General features: G+C 40.0%; 1 protein-coding gene across 7 annotated transcripts in view; it reads left to right on the top strand.

The window, feature by feature from the left end:
- The window catches only part of eya4 (EYA transcriptional coactivator and phosphatase 4), a 143092-nt gene that overhangs the window by 93978 nt on the left and 24922 nt on the right, over positions 1 to 24192 (top strand). For all 7 annotated transcript variants that reach the window (XM_036976404.1, XM_036976406.1, XM_036976400.1 and 4 more), the window contains 3 exons: positions 19284 to 19458; positions 19844 to 19968; positions 20266 to 20349. In XM_036976404.1, coding sequence (XP_036832299.1) covers positions 19284 to 19458; positions 19844 to 19968; positions 20266 to 20349 — 384 coding nt within the window. The remainder of the gene's footprint in view (positions 1 to 19283; positions 19459 to 19843; positions 19969 to 20265; positions 20350 to 24192) is intronic.

The raw sequence follows: 24192 nt of genomic DNA, 5'->3' as shown, positions 1-24192 counted from the left end.
GTCCAAAATAGCATAACTGGTGTATATTAACACCAATTAACCCATCCGTTTAAAAATGAATTTAGTAAATGTGTTTTCTGGCAAACCAGGCAACTAAAAGCAACTTTCGAAACAATGTTTTGGTTCGTTTCTAGTTCCTTAGCTAGCTAGCTAAAGTTAAGTTAGCTAGCTAGCTAAAGTTAATTTAGCTGGCTAGCTAAAGTTAAGTTAGCTAGCTAGCTAAAGTTAAGTTAGCTAGCTAGCTAAAGTTAAGTTAGCTAGCTAGCTAAAGTTAAGTTAGCTGGCTAGCTAAAGTTAAGTTAGCTAGCTAGCTAATGTTAAGTTAGCTGGCTAGCTAAAGTTAAGTTAGCTAGCTAGCTAAAGTTAAGTTAGCTAGCTAGCTAAAGTTAAGTTAGCTGGCTAGTTAAAGTTAAGTTAGCTAGCTAGCTAATGTTAAGTTAGCTAGCTGGCTAGCCAGTTCAAATAATGCCCCTTATCTTAACTTTAGCTAACTTGTCTTCATTATTACAGGAAAATAAACTCACAACAAGTTAATTATGTACAAGTTGATGGAGCGTTAATTACAGAAAATAGCTTCCGGTTCCGAGTTTGATGAAATAAAAACAGGGCAGTCTACCGGAAAATTGTAGAACTTGGAAACTGTCTCGTTGGCCTAACGTTATATCCTGATCTGACTTTGGTGCAGGTCATGTTGTTCTTCACATTACCGTCTCTGGTAAACACACACTATGTCAAATCAAATCAAGGTTTATTTGTCACTTGGACGGGATACAGAAGGTGTAAACGGTACAGTGAAATAGTTACTGGCGTTGTGGAGTTTTTGGTTTAGACATGTGACTAACTAGCTAGCTAGCGAAACAATGAACCATAATCCCAACTCATGATGTCACTACCCTGTATGAGTCTACAGGTAGCTAAAGCTAACCAACTAGTTTCAGTGTTAGCTAGCTAACATTAGGCTATAACTACCAATGCAAATTACTCTGAGATACAAATCATATTTCTACACATGCCATACACGTACCATTAGCTAGTGAGCCAGCCAGCTAACATTAGCCAGCTAGATAACAGCACTCTTTAATTTGATAATATAATATCTGGAAATCTATCTGGACTCTCTTACCTGTACACATGAATGGACGCTTCTCCCTCTCTGTCACGGATGCCACGGTTGCCCTTAGGTTGAAGATGTAATCCAGGAGACAGGTGTTTTTATACAGCATCCTTCTCCGTGTTCTCTTTTCGACTCCCTCCTCATATTTGCAATCAAACGGCTGAGTTTTCTCCGTCTCCTTAGCTTCCTTCGGGCATTCCTCTGATTTCAAAACTCGGTCCTCCAGAAAGTGGAGAGAATTAGCAACGATGTCTTTAAAAGAAAAAGCCACAGTAGCAAGGATGATCTACACATACTGAGCAGCTCATGGTATGTGTGCGTGTCCGTGTGCGTCTGTGTACGTGCGTGCGTGTGTGTGTGTGTGTGTGTGTGTGTGTGTGTGTGTGTGTGTGTGTGTGTGTGTGTGTGTGTGTGTGTGTGTGTGTGTGTGTGTGTGTGTGTGTGTGTGGGCTTTATAGTACTTGTTCAGAAAGAAAACGTGACAGCTTTAGTGGTCTCTCCTATAAAGACTCCATCTGCACTGAGTCAGTTAAAACACACAAGACTTTGTCTCTATTCCAATTGGCACCCTATACCCTACACAGTGCACTACTTCTGACCAAAGACATTGGGCTAATAAGGTGCCATTTGGAACATAGGCTTTAACTGTTAGGAATGTATGAAAGAGAGGAGAAGAAAGGAAAGAGAGGGAATGAGTGAATAAAGAGAACAGAGAAGTGGGGGATGAGAGGGGGAGGAGTAGTAAAACACTCTTCCAGAACCCCATCTGTCTGTCCCTCTCTCTGTCCCTCTGTCTGTCTCCCTCTCTCTCTGTCTCCCTCTCTCTCTGTATCTCTCTCTTTGTCTCTCTCTCTCTCTCTCTCTCTCTCTCTCTCTCTGTCGTGCTCCTTCTCGCCCTCTGTCTTTCTCTCTGTCTCCCCCTCTCTGTCTGTCTCCCTCTCTCTCTGTATCTCTGTCTCCCCTCTGTCTCTCTGTCCCTCTGATTGTCTCTCTGTCCCTCTGTCTGTCTCTCTTTCCCTCTGTCTGTCTCTCTGTCCCTCTGTCTGTCTCTCTGTCCCTTTGTTTGTCTCTCTGTCCCTCTGTTTGTCTTTCTGTCCCTATGTTTGTCTCTCTGTCCCTCTGTTTGTCTCTCTGTCCTTCTGTTTGTCTCTCTGTCCTTCTGTTTGTCTCTCTGTCCCTCTGTTTGTCTCTCTGTCCCTCTGTTTGTTTCTCTGTCCCTCTGTCAGTCTCTTTCTCTCTCTCACTCTCTCTCAGTGAAAGCAACAATAAGAATAGTAGATATTAAAACAACATGAAGAATAGTAGATATTAAAACAACAACAAGAATAGTAGATATTAAAACAACATCTTTAAGTATAGTAGATATTAAAACAACAAGAAGAATAGTAGATATTAAAACAACAACAAGAATAGTAGATATTAAAACAACAACAAGAATAGTAGATATTAAAACAACATGAAGAATAGTAGATATTAAAACAACAACAAGAATAGTAGATATTAAAACAACAACAAGAATAGTAGATATTAAAACAACAACAAGAATAGTAGATATTAAAACAACAACAAGAATAGTAGATATTAAAACAACAACAAGAATAGTAGATATTAAAACAACATGAAGAATAGTAGATATTAAAACAACAACAAGAATAGTAGATATTAAAACAACAACAAGAATAGTAGATATTAAAACAACAACAAGAATAGTAGATATTAAAACAACATGAAGAATAGTAGATATTAAAACAACAACAAGAATAGTAGCTATTAAAACAACAACAAGAATAGTAGATATTAAAACAACAACAAGAATAGTAGATATTAAAACAACAACAAGAATAGTAGATATAATACTAAAGGGAAGAAATAATTCTCTCCTTTCTCTGCTTGTGTTTTGAAAGCAGCGCCAAACTCCACCGATGCTCTGATGTTAAGACTGAGATAGGTATATTTAGTTGTGTCATCAAATTTGACCTTTCTAGGTCTGTTGGACTATAACCTACTAATGGCTATACTACGTGGTCGTAGGTCTATTAGACTATAACCTACTAATGGCTATACTACGTGGTCGTAGGTCTATTAGACTATAACCTACTAATGGCTATACTACGTGGTCGTAGGTCTATTAGACTATAACCTACTAATGGCTATACTGCATAGTTGTAGGTCTATTAGACTATAACCTACTAATGGCTATACTATGTAGTTGTAGGTCTGTTGGACTATAACCTACTAATAGCTATACTACATAGTCATAGGTCTATTAGACTATAACCTACTAATGGCTATACTATGTAGTTGTAGGTCTATTAGACTATAACCTACTAATGGCTATACTATGAAGTTGTAGGTCTATTAGACTATAACCTACTAATGGCTATACTACGTAGTTGTAGGTCTATTAGACTATAACCTACTAATGGCTATACTGCATAGTTGTAGGTCTATTAGACTATAACCTACTAATGGCTATACTATGTAGTTGTAGGTCTATTAGACTATAACCTACTAATGGCTATACTATGTAGTTGTAGGTCTATTAGACTATAACCTACTAATGGCTATACTATGTAGTTGTAGGTCTATTAGACTATAACCTACTAATGGCTATACTATGTAGTTGTAGGTCTATTAGACTATAACCTACTAATGGCTATACTATGTAGTTGTAGGTCTATTAGACTATAACCTACTAATGGCTATACTATGTAGTTGTAGGTCTATTAGACTATAACCTACTAATGGCTATACTATGTAGTTGTAGGTCTATTAGACTATAACCTACTAATGGCTATACTATGTAGTTGTAGGTCTATTAGACTATAACCTACTAATGGCTATACTATGTAGTTGTAGGTCTATTAGACTGTAACCTACTAATGGCTATACTATGAAGTCGTAGGTCTATTAGACTATTCTGCAAATTATTGTTGTTTCTTCCTGAACTGACAGAATGACTATCCTCCAGCTGTCCTTCAGCTATCCTTCAGCTATCCTCCAGCTGTCCTTCAGCTGTCCTTCAGCTGTCCTTCAGCTGTCCTTCAGCTGTCCTTCAGCTATCCTTCAGCTGTCCTTCAGCTATCCTCCAGCTGTCCTTCAGCTGTCCTTCAGCTGTCCTTCAGCTATCCTTCAGCTGTCCTTCAGCTATCCTTCAGCTGTGGAGGTGGAAATCATAGGCATTTAGCAAGACACCCCCAATAAAGGAGTGGTTCTGCAGGTGGGGACCACAGACCACTTCTCAGTTCCTATGCTTCCTGGCTGATGTTTTGGTCACTTTTGAATGCTGGCGGTGCTTTCACTCTAGTGGTAGCATGAGACGGAGTCTACAACCCACACAAGTGGCTCAGATAGTGCAGCTCATCCAGGATGGCACATCAATGCGAGATATGGCAAGAAGGTTTGCTGTGTCTGTCAGCGTAGTGTCCAGAGCATGGAGGCGCTACCAGGAGACAGGCCAGTACATCAGGAGACGTGGAGGAGGCCGTAGGAGGGCAACAACCCAGCAGCAGGACCGCTACCTCCGCCTTTGTGCAAGGAGGAGAAGGAGGAGCACTGCCAGAGCCCTGCAAAATGACCTCCAGCAGGCCACAAATGTGCATGTGTCTGCTCAAACGGTCAGAAACAGACTCAATGAGGGTGGTATGAGGGCCCGACGTCCACAGGTGGGGGTTGTGCTTACAGCCCAACACTGTGCAGGACGTTTGGGATTTGCCAGAGAACACCAAGATTGGCAAATTCGCCACTGGCGCCCTGTGCTCTTCACAGATGAAAGCAGGTTCACACTGAGCACATGCGACAGACGTGACAGAGTCTGGAGACGCCGTGGAGAACGTTCTGCTGCCTGCAACATCCTCCAGCATGACCGGTTTGGCGGTGGGTCAGTCATGGTGTGGGGTGGCATTTCTTTGGGGGGCCGCACAGCCCTCCATGTGCTCGCCAGAGGTACCGAGATGAGATCCTCAGACCCCTTGTGAGACCATATGCTGGTGTGGTTGGCCCTGGGTTCCTCCTAATGCAAGACAATGCTAGACCACATGTGGCTGGAGTGTGTCAGCAGTTCCTGCAAGAGGAAGGAATTGATGCTATGGACTGGCCTGCCCGTTCCCCAGACCTGAATCCAATTGAGCACATCTGGGACATCATGTCTCGCTCCATCCACCAATGCCACGTTGCACCACAGACTGTCCAGGAGTTGGAGGATGCTTTAGTCCAGGTCTGGGAGGAGATCCCTCAGGAGACCAATTTTGCACACCCAATTTTTCAGTTTTTGATTTGTTAAAAAAGTTTGAAATATCCAATAAATGTCGTTCCACTTCATGATTGTGTCCCACTTGTTGTTGATTCTTCACAAAAAAATACAGTTTTATATCTTTATGTTTGAAGCCTGAAATGTGGCAAAAGGTCGCAAAGTTCAAAGGGGCCGAATACTTTCGCAAGGCACTGTATCTCTGTCTCTCTCTATCTATCTCTGTCTCTATCTATCTCTGTCTCTATCTATCTATCTGTGTCTCTCTCTATCTATCTCTGTCTCTCTTTTTCTCTCTCTGGTATCTCTGTCTCTATCTCTCCCTCTGTCAGTCTCTCTTTCTCCCAATATCAATCTTTCTCTCTCTCTCTCTCTCTCTCTCTCTCTGTCTCTCTCTCTCTCTCTCTCTCTCCCTCTGTCAGTCTCTCTCTGTCTCTCTCTCCCTCTGCCATTCTCTCGCTTTACTGGCATGAATGGGTGGTGGCCACTAATGCCAAAGCAATGAATATGAAAAATTACAAAAATGAACAATATATTTGAGCATCAGTATTAATAAATATCAACAGAGAAAAAAAAATGTAGCATGAAATAAAAAAACAATACATAAAAAATAAGCATAGAATTGAGAAATTCAATCTACAGACCAGGAACTACTGTCTCTATAATAACAGACCAGGAACTACTGTCTCTATAATAACATACCAGGAACTACTGTCTCTATTATAACAGACCATGAACTACTGTCTCTATTATAACAGACCATGAACTACTGTCTCTATTATAACAGACCAGGAACTACTGTCGCTATTATAACAGACCAGGAACCACTGTCTCTATTATAACAGACAAGGAACTACTGTCGCTATTATAACAGACCAGGAACTGCTGTCTCTGTAATAACAGACCAGGAACTACTGTCTCTGTAATAACAGACCAGGAACTACGGTCTCTGTAATAACAGACCAGGAACTACTGTCTCTATAATAACAGACCAGGAACTACTGTCTCTATAATAACAGACCAGGAACTGGTGTCTCTATTATAACAGACCAGGAACTAATGTATCTATTATTAAAGTCCAGGAACTACTGTCGCTATAATAACAGACCAGGAACTACTGTCTCTATAATAACAGACCAGGAACTACTGTCTCTATAATAACAGACCAGGAATTACTGTCTCTATTATAACAGACCAGGAACTACTGTCTCTATAATAACAGACCAGGAACTACTATCTCTGTTATAACAGACCAGGAACTACTGTCTCCATTAAACAGACCAGGAACTACTGTCTCTATAATAACAGACCAGGAACTACTGTCTCTATTATAACAGACCAGGAACTACTATCTCTATTATAACAGACCAGGAACTACTGTCTCTGTTATAACAGACCAGGAACTACTGTCTCTATTATAACAGACCAGGAACTACTATCTATATTATAACAGATCAGGAACTACTGTCTCTATTATAACAGACCAGGAACCACTGTCTCTATTATAACAGACCAGGAAATACTGTCTCTATTATATCAGACCAGGACCCACCGTCTATTATAACAGAACAGGAACTACTGTCTCTAATATAACAGACCAGGAACTACTGTCTCTATTATAACAGACCAGGAACTACTGCCTCTATAATAACAGACCAGGAACTACTGTCTCTATTATAACAGACTATGAACTAATGTCTCTATTATAACAGACCAGGAACTACTGTCTCTATCATAACAGACCAGGAATTACTGTCTCTATTATAACAGACCAGGAACTACTGTCTCTGTAATAACAGACCAGGAACTACTGTCTCTGTAATAACAGACCAGGAACTAGTCTCTTTAATAACAGACCAGGAACTACTGTCTCTATAATAACAGACCAGGAACTGGTGTCTCTATTATAACAGACCAGGAACTAATGTATCTATTATAACAGACCAGGAACTACTGTCTCTATTATTACAGACCAGGAACTACCGTCTCTATTATAACAGACCAGGAACTACTGTCTCTATTATAACAGATCAGGAACTACTGTCTCTATTATTACAGACCAGGAACTAATGTCTCTATTTTAACAGACCAGGAACTAATGTCTCTATTATAACAGACCAGGAACTACTGACTCTATTATAACAGACCAGGAACTACCGTCTCTATTATAACAGACCAGGAACTAATGTCTTTATTATAACAGACCAGGAACTAATGTCTCTATTATAACAGACCAGGAACTACCGTCTCTATTATAACAGACCAGGAACTAATGTCTTTATTATAACAGACCAGGAACTACTGTCTCTATTATAACAGACCAGGAACCACTGTCTCTATTATAACAGACCAGGAAATACTGTCTCTATTATATCAGACCAGGACCCACTGTCTATGATAACAGAACAGGAACTACTGTCTCTAATATAACAGACCAGGAACTACTGTCTATATTATAACAGATCAGGAACTACTGTCTCTATTATAACAGACCAGCAACCACTGTCTCTATTATAACAGACCAGGAAATACTGTCTCTATTATATCAGACCAGGACCCACTGTCTATTATAACAGAACAGGAACTACTGTCTCTAATATAACAGACCAGGAACTACTGTCTCTATTATAACAGACCAGGAACTACTGCCTCTATAATAACAGACCAGGAACTACTGTCTCTGTAATAACAGACCAGGAACTACTGTCTCTGTAAAAACAGACCAGGAACTAGTCTCTATAATAACAGACCAGGAACTACTGTCTCTATAATAACAGACCAGGAACTGGTGTCTCTATTATAACAGACCAGGAACTAATGTATCTATTACAACAGACCAGGAACTACTGTCTCTATTATTACAGACCAGGAACTACCGTCTCTATTATGACAGACCAGGAACTACTGTCTCTATTATAACAGATCAGGAACTACTGTCTCTATTATTACAGACCAGGAACTAATGTCTCTATTTTAACAGACCAGGAACTAATGTCTCTATTATAACAGACCAGGAACTACTGACTCTATTATAACAGACCAGGAACTACCGTCTCTATTATAACAGACCAGGAACTAATGTCTTTATTATAACAGACCAGGAACTAATGTCTCTGTTATAACAGACCAGGAACTACTGACTCTATTATAACAGACCAGGAACTACCGTCTCTATTATAACAGACCAGGAACTAATGTCTTTATTATAACAGACCAGGAACTACTGTCTCTATTATAACAGACCAGGAACTACTGTCTCTATTATAACAGACCAGGAACCACTGTCTCTATTATAACAGACCAGGAAATACTGTCTCTATTATATCAGACCAGGACCCACTGTCTATTATAACAGAACAGGAACTACTGTCTCTAATATAACAGACCAGGAACTACTGTCTCTATTATAACAGACCAGGAACTACTGCCTCTATAATAACAGACCAGGAACTACTGTCTCTATTATAACAGACTAGGAACTAATGTCTCTATTATAACAGACCAGGAACTACTGTCTCTATCATAACAGACCAGGATTTACTGTCTCTATTATAACAGACCAGGAACTACTGTCTCTGTAATAACAGACCAGGAACTACTGTCTCTGTAATAACAGACCAGGAACTAGTCTCTATAATAACAGACCAGGAACTACTGTCTCTATAATAACAGACCAGGAACTGGTGTCTCTATTATAACAGACCAGGGACTAATGTATCTATTATAACAGACCAGGAACTACTGTCTCTATTATTACAGACCAGGAACTACAGTCTCTATTATAACAGACCAGGAACGACTGTCTCTATTATAACAGATCAGGAACTACTGTCTCTATTATTACAGACCAGGAACTAATGTCTCTATTTTAACAGACCAGGAACTAATGTCTCTATTATAACAGACCAGGAACTACTGACTCTATTATAACAGACCAGGAACTACCGTCTCTATTATAACAGACCAGGAACTAATGTCTTTATTATAACAGACCAGGAACTAATGTCTCTATTATAACAGACCAGGAACTACTGACTCTATTATAACAGACCAGGAACTACCGTCTCTATTATAACAGACCAGGAACTAATGTCTTTATTATAACAGACCAGGAACTACTGTCTCTATTATAACAGACCAGGAACCACTGTCTCTATTATAACAGACCAGGAAATACTGTCTCTATTATATCAGACCAGGACCCACTGTCTATGATAACAGAACAGGAACTACTGTCTCTAATATAACAGACCAGGAACTACTGTCTCTATTATAACAGACCAGGAACTACTGTCTATATTATAACAGATCAGGAACTACTGTCTCTATTATAACAGACCAGGAACCACTGTCTCTATTATAACAGACCAGGAAATACTGTCTCTATTATATCAGACCAGGACCCACTGTCTATTATAACAGAACAGGAACTACTGTCTCTAATATAACAGACCAGGAACTACTGTCTCTATTATAACAGACCAGGAACTACTGCCTCTATAATAACAGACCAGGAACTACTGTCTCTGTAATAACAGACCAGGAACTACTGTCTCTGTAATAACAGACCAGGAACTAGTCTCTATAATAACAGACCAGGAACTACTGTCTCTATAATAACAGACCAGGAACTGGTGTCTCTATTATAACAGACCAGGAACTAATGTATCTATTATAACAGACCAGGAACTACTGTCTCTATTATTACAGACCAGGAACTACCGTCTCTATTATAACAGACCAGGAACTACTGTCTCTATTATAACAGATGAGGAACTACTGTCTCTATTATTACAGACCAGGAACTAATGTCTCTATTTTAACAGACCAGGAACTAATGTCTCTATTATAACAGACCAGGAACTACTGACTCTATTATAACAGACCAGGAACTACCGTCTCTATTATAACAGACCAGGAACTAATGTCTTTATTATAACAGACCAGGAACTAATGTCTCTGTTATAACAGACCAGGAACTACTGACTCTATTATAACAGACCAGGAACTACCGTCTCTATTATAACAAACCAGGAACTAATGTCTTTATTATAACAGACCAGGAACTACTGTCTCTATTATAACAGACCAGGAACTACTGTCTCTATTATAACAGACCAGGAACCACTGTCTCTATTATAACAGACCAGGAAATGCTGTCTATATTATATCAGACCAGGACCCACTGTCTATTATAACAGAACAGGAACTACTGTCTCTAATATAACAGACCAGGAACTACTGCCTCTATAATAACAGACCAGGAACTACTGTCTCTATTATAACAGACTAGGAACTAATGTCTCTATTATAACAGACCATGAACTACTGTCTCTGTCATAACAGACCAGGAATTACTGTCTCTATTATAATAGACCAGGAACTACTGTCTCTATTATAACAGCCCAGGAACTACTGTCTCTATAATAACAGACCAGGAACTACTGTCTCCATTATAACAGTCCAGGAACTACTGTCTCTATTATAACAAACCAGAAACTACTGTCTCTATTATAACAGACCAGGAACTACTGTCTCTGTTATAACAGACCAGGAACTACTGTCTCTATTATAACAGACCAGGAACTACTATCTATATTATAACAGATCAGGAACTACTGTCTCTATTATAACAGACCAGGAACCACTGTCTCTATTATAACAGACCAGGAAATACTGTCTCTATTATATCAGACCAGGACCCACCGTCTATTATAACAGAACAGGAACTACTGTCTCTAATATAACAGACCAGGAACTACTGTCTCTATTATAACAGACCAGGAACTACTGCCTCTATAATAACAGACCAGGAACTACTGTCTCTATTATAACAGACTATGAACTAATGTCTCTATTATAACAGACCAGGAACTACTGTCTCTATCATAACAGACCAGGAATTACTGTCTCTATTATAACAGACCAGGAACTACTGTCTCTGTAATAACAGACCAGGAACTACTGTCTCTGTAATAACAGACCAGGAACTAGTCTCTTTAATAACAGACCAGGAACTACTGTCTCTATAATAACAGACCAGGAACTGGTGTCTCTATTATAACAGACCAGGAACTAATGTATCTATTATAACAGACCAGGAACTACTGTCTCTATTATTACAGACCAGGAACTACCGTCTCTATTATAACAGACCAGGAACTACTGTCTCTATTATAACAGATCAGGAACTACTGTCTCTATTATTACAGACCAGGAACTAATGTCTCTATTTTAACAGACCAGGAACTAATGTCTCTATTATAACAGACCAGGAACTACTGACTCTATTATAACAGACCAGGAACTACCGTCTCTATTATAACAGACCAGGAACTAATGTCTTTATTATAACAGACCAGGAACTAATGTCTCTATTATAACAGACCAGGAACTACTGACTCTATTATAACAGACCAGGAACTACCGTCTCTATTATAACAGACCAGGAACTAATGTCTTTATTATAACAGACCAGGAACTACTGTCTCTATTATAACAGACCAGGAACCACTGTCTCTATTATAACAGACCAGGAAATACTGTCTCTATTATATCAGACCAGGACCCACTGTCTATGATAACAGAACAGGAACTACTGTCTCTAATATAACAGACCAGGAACTACTGTCTATATTATAACAGATCAGGAACTACTGTCTCTATTATAACAGACCAGGAACCACTGTCTCTATTATAACAGACCAGGAAATACTGTCTCTATTATATCAGACCAGGACCCACTGTCTATTATAACAGAACAGGAACTACTGTCTCTAATATAACAGACCAGGAACTACTGTCTCTATTATAACAGACCAGGAACTACTGCCTCTATAATAACAGACCAGGAACTACTGTCTCTGTAATAACAGACCAGGAACTACTGTCTCTGTAATAACAGACCAGGAACTAGTCTCTATAATAACAGACCAGGAACTACTGTCTCTATAATAACAGACCAGGAACTGGTGTCTCTATTATAACAGACCAGGAACTAATGTATCTATTATAACAGACCAGGAACTACTGTCTCTATTATTACAGACCAGGAACTACCGTCTCTATTATAACAGACCAGGAACTACTGTCTCTATTATAACAGATCAGGAACTACTGTCTCTATTATTACAGACCAGGAACTAATGTCTCTATTTTAACAGACCAGGAACTAATGTCTCTATTATAACAGACCAGGAACTACTGACTCTATTATAACAGACCAGGAACTACCGTCTCTATTATAACAGACCAGGAACTAATGTCTTTATTATAACAGACCAGGAACTAATGTCTCTGTTATAACAGACCAGGAACTACTGACTCTATTATAACAGACCAGGAACTACCGTCTCTATTATAACAGACCAGGAACTAATGTCTTTATTATAACAGACCAGGAACTACTGTCTCTATTATAACAGACCAGGAACTACTGTCTCTATTATAACAGACCAGGAACCACTGTCTCTATTATAACAGACCGGGAAATACTGTCTCTATTATATCAGACCAGGACCCACTGTCTATTATAACAGAACAGGAACTACTGTCTCTAATATAACAGACCAGGAACTACTGTCTCTATTATAACAGACCAGGAACTACTGCCTCTATAATAACAGACCAGGAACTACTGTCTCTATTATAACAGACTAGGAACTAATGTCTCTATTATAACAGACCAGGAACTACTGTCTCTATCATAACAGACCAGGAATTACTGTCTCTATTATAACAGACCAGGAACTACTGTCTCTGTAATAACAGACCAGGAACTACTGTCTCTGTAATAACAGACCAGGAACTAGTCTCTATAATAACAGACCAGGAACTACTGTCTCTATAATAACAGACCAGGAACTGGTGTCTCTATTATAACAGACCAGGAACTAATGTATCTATTATAACAGACCAGGAACTACTGTCTCTATTATTACAGACCAGGAACTACCGTCTCTATTATAACAGACCAGGAACTACTGTCTCTATTATAACAGATCAGGAACTACTGTCTCTATTATTACAGACCAGGAACTAATGTCTCTATTTTAACAGACCAGGAACTAATGTCTCTATTATAACAGACCAGGAACTACTGACTCTATTATAACAGACCAGGAACTACCGTCTCTATTATAACAGACCAGGAACTAATGTCTTTATTATAACAGACCAGGAACTAATGTCTCTATTATAACAGACCAGGAACTACTGACTCTATTATAACAGACCAGGAACTACCGTCTCTATTATAACAGACCAGGAACTAATGTCTTTATTATAACAGACCAGGAACTACTGTCTCTATTATAACAGACCAGGAACCACTGTCTCTATTATAACAGACCAGGAAATACTGTCTCTATTATATCAGACCAGGACCCACTGTCTATGATAACAGAACAGGAACTACTGTCTCTAATATAACAGACCAGGAACTACTGTCTCTATTATAACAGACCAGGAACTACTGTCTATATTATAACAGATCAGGAACTACTGTCTCTATTATAACAGACCAGGAACCACTGTCTCTATTATAACAGACCAGGAAATACTGTCTCTATTATATCAGACCAGGACCCACTGTCTATTATAACAGAACAGGAACTACTGTCTCTAATATAACAGACCAGGAACTACTGTCTCTATTATAACAGACCAGGAACTACTGCCTCTATAATAACAGACCAGGAACTACTGTCTCTGTAATAACAGACCAGGAACTACTGTCTCTGTAATAACAGACCAGGAACTAGTCTCTATAATAACAGACCAGGAACTACTGTCTCTATAATAACAGACCAGGAACTGGTGTCTCTATTATAACAGACCAGGAACTAATGTATCTATTATAACAGACCAGGAACTACTGTCTCTATTATTACAGACCAGGAACTACCGTCTCTATTATAACAGACCAGGAACTACTGTCTCTATTATAACAGATCAGGAACTACTGTCTCTATTATTACAGACCAGGAACTAATGTCTCTATTTTAACAGACCAGGAACTAATGTCTCTATTATAACAGACCAGGAACTACTGACTCTATTATAACAGACCAGGAACTACCGTCTCTATTATAACAGACCAGGAACTAATGTCTTTATTATAACAGACCAGGAACTAATGTCTCTGTTATAACAGACCAGGAACTACTGACTCTATTATAACAGACCAGGAACTACCGTCTCTATTATAACAGACCAGGAACTAATGTCTTTATTATAACAGACCAGGAACTACTGTCTCTATTATAACAGACCAGGAACTACTGTCTCTATTATAACAGACCAGGAACCACTGTCTCTATTATAACAGACCAGGAAATGCTGTCTATATTATATCAGACCAGGACCCACTGTCTATTATAACAGAACAGGAACTACTGTCTCTAATATAACAGACCAGGAACTACTGCCTCTATAATAACAGACCAGGAACTACTGTCTCTATTATAACAGACTAGGAACTAATGTCTCTATTATAACAGACCATGAACTACTGTCTCTGTCATAACAGACCAGGAATTACTGTCTCTATTATAACAGACCAGGAACTACTGTCTCTATTATAACAGCCCAGGAACTACTGTCTCTATAATAACAGACCAGGAACTACTGTCTCCATTATAACAGTCCAGGAACTACTGTCTCTATTATAACAAACCAGAAACTACTGCCTCTATAATAACAGACCAGGAACTACTGTCTCTGTAATAACAGACCAGGAACTACTGTCTCTGTAATAACAGACCAGGAACTAGTCTCTATAATAACAGACCAGGAACTACTGTCTCTATAATAACAGACCAGGAACTGGTGTCTCTATTATAACAGACCAGGAACTAATGTATCTATTATAACAGACCAGGAACTACTGTCTCTATTATTACAGACCAGGAACTACCGTCTCTATTATAACAGACCAGGAACTACTGTCTCTATTATAACAGATCAGGAACTACTGTCTCTATTATTACAGACCAGGAACTAATGTCTCTATTTTAACAGACCAGGAACTAATGTCTCTATTATAACAGACCAGGAACTACTGACTCTATTATAACAGACCAGGAACTACCGTCTCTATTATAACAGACCAGGAACTAATGTCTTTATTATAACAGACCAGGAACTAATGTCTCTGTTATAACAGACCAGGAACTACTGACTCTATTATAACAGACCAGGAACTACCGTCTCTATTATAACAGACCAGGAACTAATGTCTTTATTATAACAGACCAGGAACTACTGTCTCTATTATAACAGACCAGGAACTACTGTCTCTATTATAACAGACCAGGAACCACTGTCTCTATTATAACAGACCAGGAAATGCTGTCTATATTATATCAGACCAGGACCCACTGTCTATTATAACAGAACAGGAACTACTGTCTCTAATATAACAGACCAGGAACTACTGCCTCTATAATAACAGACCAGGAACTACTGTCTCTATTATAACAGACTAGGAACTAATGTCTCTATTATAACAGACCATGAACTACTGTCTCTGTCATAACAGACCAGGAATTACTGTCTCTATTATAACAGACCAGGAACTACTGTCTCTATTATAACAGCCCAGGAACTACTGTCTCTATAATAACAGACCAGGAACTACTGTCTCCATTATAACAGTCCAGGAACTACTGTCTCTATTATAACAAACCAGAAACTACTGTCTCTATTATAACAGACCAGGAACTACTGTCTCTGTAATAACAGACCAGGAACTACTGTCTCTGTAATAACAGACCAGGAACTAGTCTCTATAATAACAGACCAGGAACTACTGTCTCTATAATAACAGACCAGGAACTGGTGTCTCTATTATAACAGACCAGGAACTAATGTATATATTATAACAGACCAGGAACTACTGTCTCTATTATAACAGACCAGGAACTACCATCTCTATTATAACAGACCAGGAACTACTGTCTCTATTATAACAGATCAGGAACTACTGTCTCTATTATTACAGACCAGGAACTAATGTCTCTATTTTAACAGACCAGGAACTAATGTCTCTATTATAACAGACCAGGAACTACTGACTCTATTATAACAGACCAGGAACTACCGTCTCTATTATAACAGACCAGGAACTAATGTCTTTATTATAACAGACCAGGAACTACTGTCTCTATTATAACAGACCAGGAACTACTGTCTCTATTATAACAGACCAGGAACCACTGTCTCTATTATAACAGACCAGGAACTACTGTCTCTGTTATAACAGACCAGGAACTACTGTCTCTCTTGTACCCCTGCACATTGACTCAGTACTGGTACCCAGTGTATATAGCCAAGTTATCACTGACTCAGTACTGGTACCCTGTGTCTATAGCCAAGTTATCACTGACTCGGTACTGGTACCCAGTGTATATAGACTAGTTATCATTGACTCAGTACTGGTACCCAGTGTATATAGACTAGTTATCATTGACTCAGTACTGGTACCCTGTGTATATAGACTAGTTATCATTGACTCAGTACTGGTAACCCGGAAAACCCAAACTCAAATTGCTGAAATCAAGTAGAGAATATTCAGATTTTATGATAACTACAGTGGCAATCTTTTGTTAAGTGCAGAGATGCATTCTAGGTAACGGATGTGACGGGAATTTCTGCAGACTTTGTTGCGTAGCAGAAAGATCAGCGTACCCTCAAATCCAGAGGTCGTGAGTTCAAATCCCAGGAGGTCATATTGAAAAGTCTGTACTACGTGATCAAATCAAATGTAATCATATTGTCATTGATTGTAGATTTTAACTATATTTAAGCTGAACGGTGTACCGCCTACCTTAACCCCCCCCCCCTTTCATGACTTTACTTATAATGGTTAGGGACACCTGGGACCCTCACGTGACAAAAACCTTCAGGAGAACGTTCCAAGAATGTTCATGTGACCTTCAGGAGATTATGACACAATGTTCCAAGAATGTTCATGAGACCATGACACAACGTTCCAAGAATGTTCATGAGACCATGACACAACGTTCCAAGAATGTTCAGGAGACCATGACACAACGTTCCAAGAATGTTCATGAGACCATGACACAACGTTCCAAGAATGTTCATGAGACCATGACACAACGTTCCAAGAATGTTCATGTGACCTTCAGGAGACCATGACACAACATTCCAAGAATGTTCATGTGACCTTCAGGAGATCATGACACAACATTCCAAGAATGTTCATGTGACCTTCAGGAGATCATGACACAACGTCCCAAGATCAGCATTCCCTCACTGAGTCTGTCTTCCTTTGTTTCATATCTTTCATTTAGACGAGGTGTTTGATATCTCTGTTTAAAATTTACTAACATTGAAGTTTATGATTTCAATTACATTTCGTATTTGCCAATAATTACTGGATAGAGATGTCTATTTGTTATAATATTGTTACTGATGGTTAAATCGTTGAGTTTAGCTGGTACTTTTGCTCTGAATTGTCACTGTCTGGGTTGCGGTGCATAAGAAAGCCTAGTGAGGATAATATTATAGAGGTGAGTACAGAATTTGGTGGCTCTTTTCTCAATTTGGTGTGCGAGGGAGAATCTGCCCTATAGGCTAGATTTGGTGCATTCCTAGTATATAAAAAAAAAAAAAGTTGAAAAAAAATGTTGGTGGGGATTTTATCCCTTGATGTATATTTCAAATTTGAAATATACATCAGTCTTTTGCTCTCTCTTTCCCTCCGTCAGTCAATTCTCTCTCTCTCTCTCTCTCTCTCAATGAAATTGAATTGACTTTATTGACAATGCAAGTTCATTATTGCTTACATTGTCAAAGTATACATATTGAAAAATATAAATAAAATGAAAATGTATCTTTATATATATAATATATTTATATATAAATAAATGGTGGGACCAACAGCAATAATAATAATAGTAGTAGTGGACATGGGATTACCATTAACAACAACTACAACAACAATATTAATGAGAACAACAATACATTAAAGCAATGGTAGTAGCAATGGTCTCTCTCTCGCTCTCTCAATATATCTCACTCTCTCTCCCCTCTCCCTGTCTCTCACTCTTGTCTCTCTCGGTGTCTCCTCTCTCTCTCCCCTCTCTCTTTCTCTATCTCTCTCTGTCTCTCTCTATCTCTCTCTGTCTCTCTCTCTCTCCCCCCGTCTCTTTCTCTCTCTCAGTCTCTCTCCCCCCTCTCTTTCTCTCTCTGTCTCTCTCCCTCCTCTCTCTCTCTCTCCCCTCTCTCTCTCTCTCTTTCTCGGTCTCTCTGTCTCTCTCCCTCTCCCTCTCTCTCTGTCTCTCTCTTTCTCGGTCTCTCTGTCTCTCTCCCTCTCCCCTCTCTCTCTCTCTCTTTCTCGGTCTCTCTGTCTCTCTCTCTCTTTCTCGGTCTCTCTGTCTCTCTCCCTCTCCCTCTCTCTCTGTCTCTCTCTCTCTCTCTTTCTCGGTCTCTCTGTCTCTCTCCCTCTCCCCTCTCTCTCTCTCTCTTTCTCGGTCTCTCTGTCTCTCTCTCTCTCTCTTTCTCGGTCTCTCTGTCTCTCTCCCTCTCCCCCCTCTCTTTCTTTCTCTCTCTGTCTCTCTCCCTCCTCTCTCTCTCTCTCCCCTCTCTCTCTCTCTCTCTCTTTCTCGGTCTCTCTGTCTCTCTCTCTCTCTCTCTCTCTCACCTCTCTCTTTCTCTCTCTCTCTCCCCTCTCTCTTTCTCTCTTTCGCTGTCTCTCTCTCTCTCCCCTCCCTCTCCCTCTCCCTCTCTCTCTCCCTCTCCCTCTCTCTGTCCCTCTCCCTCTCCCTCTCCCTCTCCCTCTCCCTCTCCCTCTCCCTCTCCCTCTCCCTCTATCTTTGTTGGCTGCAGTGAGTGTATTGCTGGGGTTGTTATGTTGTGTTGTTGTTTACTAAGTCTGTTTGTTTCTGTTGTTTACAGGACTATCCATCGTACACAACGTTTGGCCAAAACCAGTACGCCCAGTATTACTCCGCCTCCACCTACGGAACCTACATGACGTCCAATAGCATGGATGGAACCGGCTCCTCGTCGGCCTATCAGCTGCAAGACTCCAACCCCGTCATGACAGTACAGGCCAATGAGCTCCACCCAGGTACACCCCAGCCAATCACCACCCACTTGTGGAATTACAACCAGTAGTGTGTGTGTGTGTACAATCGTGTATTAGTCTGTCTGTCTGCCTGTCTGTCTGTCTGTCTGTCTGTCTGTCTGTCTGTCTGTCTGTCTGTCTGTGTGTGTGTGTGTGTGTGTGTGTGTGTGTGTGTGTGTGTGTGTGTGTGTGTGTGTGTACGTGTTTAACTATACTTGTGTGTACTGTAGTTTAGGTCTTATAAAGATTGAGTCAGTTTTTTTACTGAGATCTGACTCCTGTATGAACACGTTGTGACCCTTTAAATTTGGTGTGTGTGTGTGTGTGTGTGTGTGTGTGTGTGTGTGTGTGTGTGTGTGTGTGTGTGTGTGTGTGTGTGGGTGTACAGGGGACGCGGTGCAGAGCCCCATGAAGGAACTGGATGACCGTGGCTGTCGGAGTGGGGGAGGAGCTAAAGCCAGGGGGAGGGGCCGCAAGAACAACCCCTCACCGCCCCCCGACAGTGACCTGGAGGTACCCACTGACACACACACACACACACACACACCTATATGCAGGTACACAAACGCACACACACACAGACAATTATTAGCGTTGTCATCAGATGCTGAATACTCCCCCCTCTTTCTCCCCCCCTCTCTCTCCCCCTTTCTCCCCCCTCTCTCCCCCCTCTCTTTCTCTCCCTCCCTCTCTCTCCCCCTTTCTCCCCCCTCTCTCCCCCCTCTCTTTCTCTCCCTCCCTCTCTCTCCCCCCCTCTCTCTCGCCCCCTTTCTCCCCCCTCTCTCTCCCCCTCCCCTTCTCTCTCTCCAGAGAGTGTTTGTCTGGGATCTGGATGAGACCATCATAGTGTTCCACTCTCTGCTGACAGGCTCCTACGCACAGAAATATGGCAAGGTGAGTCGCCCCGCCCACTACTACTCTACCCTACTCTATTCTATACCCTCTACCCTACTATATTCTATACCCTCTACCCTACTCAACCCTACTATATTCTATACCCTCTACCCTACTCAACCCTACTCTATTCTATTCCACTCTACCCTACTCAACCCTACTCTATGCTATACCCTCTACCCTACTCAACCCTAATCTATTCTATACCCTCTACCCTACTCTATTCTATACCCTCTACCCTACTCTATTCTATACCCTCAACCCTACTCTATTCTATACCCTCTACCCTACTCTACCCTACTCTATTCTATACCCTCTACCCTACTCTATTCTATACCCTCTACCCTACTCTATTCTATACCCTCTACCCTACTCTATTCTATACCCTCTACCCTACTCTATTCTATACCCTCTACCCTACTCAACCCTACTATATTCTATACCCTCTACCCTACTCTATTCTATACCCTCTACCCTACTCAACCCTACTCTATTCTATACCCTCTACCCTACTCAACCCTACTCTATTCTATACCCTCTACCCTACTCAACCCTACTCTATTCTATACCCTCAACCCTACCCTATTATACCTTACCCTACTCTATTCTACTATATTCTATCCTACCCTACTCAACCCTACTCTATTCTATTCCCCTCCACCCTACTCAACCCTACCCTATTAAACCCTACTCTACTCTATTCTACCCTACCCTACATTTCTCTACTCTACCCAACTCTACTCTACCCTACTCTATTCTACAATACCCTACCCTACTCTATTCTACAATACCTTACCCTACTCTATTCTAACCTACTCTACCCCTAGTCAACCCTACTCTATTCTACCCTACCTTACCCTACTCTACTCTATTCTACCCTACTCTCCCTACTCTATTCTACAACACCTACCCTACTCTATTCTACAACACCTACCCTACTCTATTCTACAATACCTTACCCTACTGTATTCTACAATACCTTACCCTACTGTATTCTACAATGCCTTACCCTACTGTATTCTACAATACCTTACCCTACTGTATTCTACAATGCCTTACCCTACTGTATTCTACAATACCTTACCCTACTGTATTCTACAATACCTTACCCTACTCTACTCTATTTAACCCTTCTCTACCCTAGTCAACCCTACTGTATTCAATCCTACCTTACCCCACTCTACTCTATTCTACCCTACTCGACCATACTCTATTCTATCCTACTCTATTCTACTCTATTCTACTATATTCTATACTACCCTACTCTATTCTACTATATTCTATCCTACCCTACTCAATTCTACTATATTCTATCCTACCCTACCCTACTCTACCCTATTCTATTCTGCCCTACTTAATTCTACCCTACTCTATTCTACCCTACTCTATTCTACCCTACTCTACCCTACCCTATTCTATCCTACCCTACTCTATTCTACTATATTCTATCCTACCCTACTCTACTCTATTCTACTATATTCTATTCTATCCTACTCTACCCTATTCTATTCTACCCTACTTTAATCTACCCTACTCTATTATACCCTACTCTATTCTACTATATTCTACCCTACCCTATTCTATCCTACTCTACCCTATTCTATTCTACCCAACTTTATTCTACCATACTCTATTCTACCCTACTCTATTCTACTATATTCTATCCTACCCTACTCTACTATATTCTACTATATTCTATCCTACCCTACTCTACTCTATTCTACTATATTCTATCCTACCCTACTCTACCCTACCATATTCGATTCTACTCTACTCTATTCTACCCTACTCTATTCTACTGTATTCTATCCTACCCTACTCTACTATATTCTACTATATTCTATCCTACCCTACTCTACTCTATTCTACTATATTCTATCCTACCCTACTCTACTCTACTATATTCCATCCTACCCTACTTTACTCTATTCTACTATATTCTATCCTACCCTACTCTACCCTACCATATTCTATTCTACTCTACTCTATTCTACCCTACTCTATTCTACCCTACTCTATTCTACCCTACTCTATTCTACCCTACTCTATTCTACTATATTCTATCCTACCCTACTCTACCCTACTCTACTATATTCTATCCTACCCTACTCTACCCTACTCTCTACTATATTCTATCCTACCCTACTCTACTCTATTCTACTATATTCTATCCTACCCTACTCTACTCTATTCTACTATATTCTATCCTACCCTACTCAACCCTACTCTATTCTATTCCCCTCCACCCTACTCAACCCTACCCTATTAAACCCTACTCTACTCTATTCTACCCTACCCTACATTTCTCTACTCTACCCAACTCTACTCTACCCTACTCTATTCTACAATACCCTACCCTACTCTATTCTACAATACCTTACCCTACTCTATTCTAACCTACTCTACCCCTAGTCAACCCTACTCTATTCTACCCTACCTTACCCTACTCTACTCTATTCTACCCTACTCTCCCTACTCTATTCTACAACACCTACCCTACTCTATTCTACAACACCTACCCTACTCTATTCTACAATACCTTACCCTACTGTATTCTACAATACCTTACCCTACTGTATTCTACAATGCCTTACCCTACTGTATTCTACAATACCTTACCCTACTGTATTCTACAATACCTTACCCTACTCTACTCTATTTAACCCTTCTCTACCCTAGTCAACCCTACTGTATTCAATCCTACCTTACCCCACTCTACTCTATTCTACCCTACTCGACCATACTCTATTCTATCCTACTCTATTCTACTCCATTCTACTATATTCTATACTACCCTACTCTATTCTACTATATTCTATCCTACCCTACTCAATTCTACTATATTCTATCCTACCCTACCCTACTCTACCCTATTCTATTCTGCCCTACTTAATTCTACCCTACTCTATTCTACCCTACTCTACCCTACCCTATTCTATCCTACCCTACTCTACTCTATTCTACTATATTCTATTCTATCCTACTCTACCCTATTCTATTCTACCCTACTTTAATCTACCCTACTCTATTATACCCTACTCTATTCTACTATATTCTACCCTACCCTATTCTATCCTACTCTACCCTATTCTATTCTACCCAACTTTATTCTACCATACTCTATTCTACCCTACTCTATTGTACTATATTCTATCCTACCCTACTCTACTCTATTCTACTATATTCTATCCTACCCTACTCTACTCTATTCTACTATATTCTATCCTACCCTACTCTACCCTACCATATTCTATTCTACTCTACTCTATTCTACCCTACTCTATTCTACTATATTCTATCCTACCCTACTCTACTCTACTATATTCTATCGTACCCTACTCTACTCTATTCTACCCTACCCTACATTTCTCTACTCTACCCAACTCTACTCTACCCTACTCTATTCTACAATACCCTACCCTACTCTATTCTACAATACCTTACCCTACTCTATTCTAACCTACTCTTCCCCTAGTCAACCCTACTCTATTCTACCCTACCTTACCCTACTCTACTCTATTCTACCCTACTCTCCCTACTCTATTCTACAACACCTACCCTACTCTATTCTACAACACCTACCCTACTCTATTCTACAATACCTTACCCTACTGTATTCTACAATACCTTACCCTACTGTATTCTACAATGCCTTACCCTACTGTATTCTACAATACCTTACCCTACTGTATTCTACAATGCCTTACCCTACTGTATTCTACAATACCTTACCCTACTGTATTCTACAATACCTTACCCTACTCTACTCTATTTAACCCTTCTCTACCCTAGTCAACCCTACTGTATTCAATCCTACCTTACCCCACTCTACTCTATTCTACC

This window comes from Oncorhynchus mykiss, chromosome 4, assembly GCF_013265735.2.
Source record: "Oncorhynchus mykiss isolate Arlee chromosome 4, USDA_OmykA_1.1, whole genome shotgun sequence".
NCBI classification, from domain to species: Eukaryota; Metazoa; Chordata; class Actinopteri; order Salmoniformes; family Salmonidae; genus Oncorhynchus; species Oncorhynchus mykiss.
Note: the sequence above shows the minus strand (reverse complement) of the source record. Positions and strands in the feature narration are given on the sequence as shown.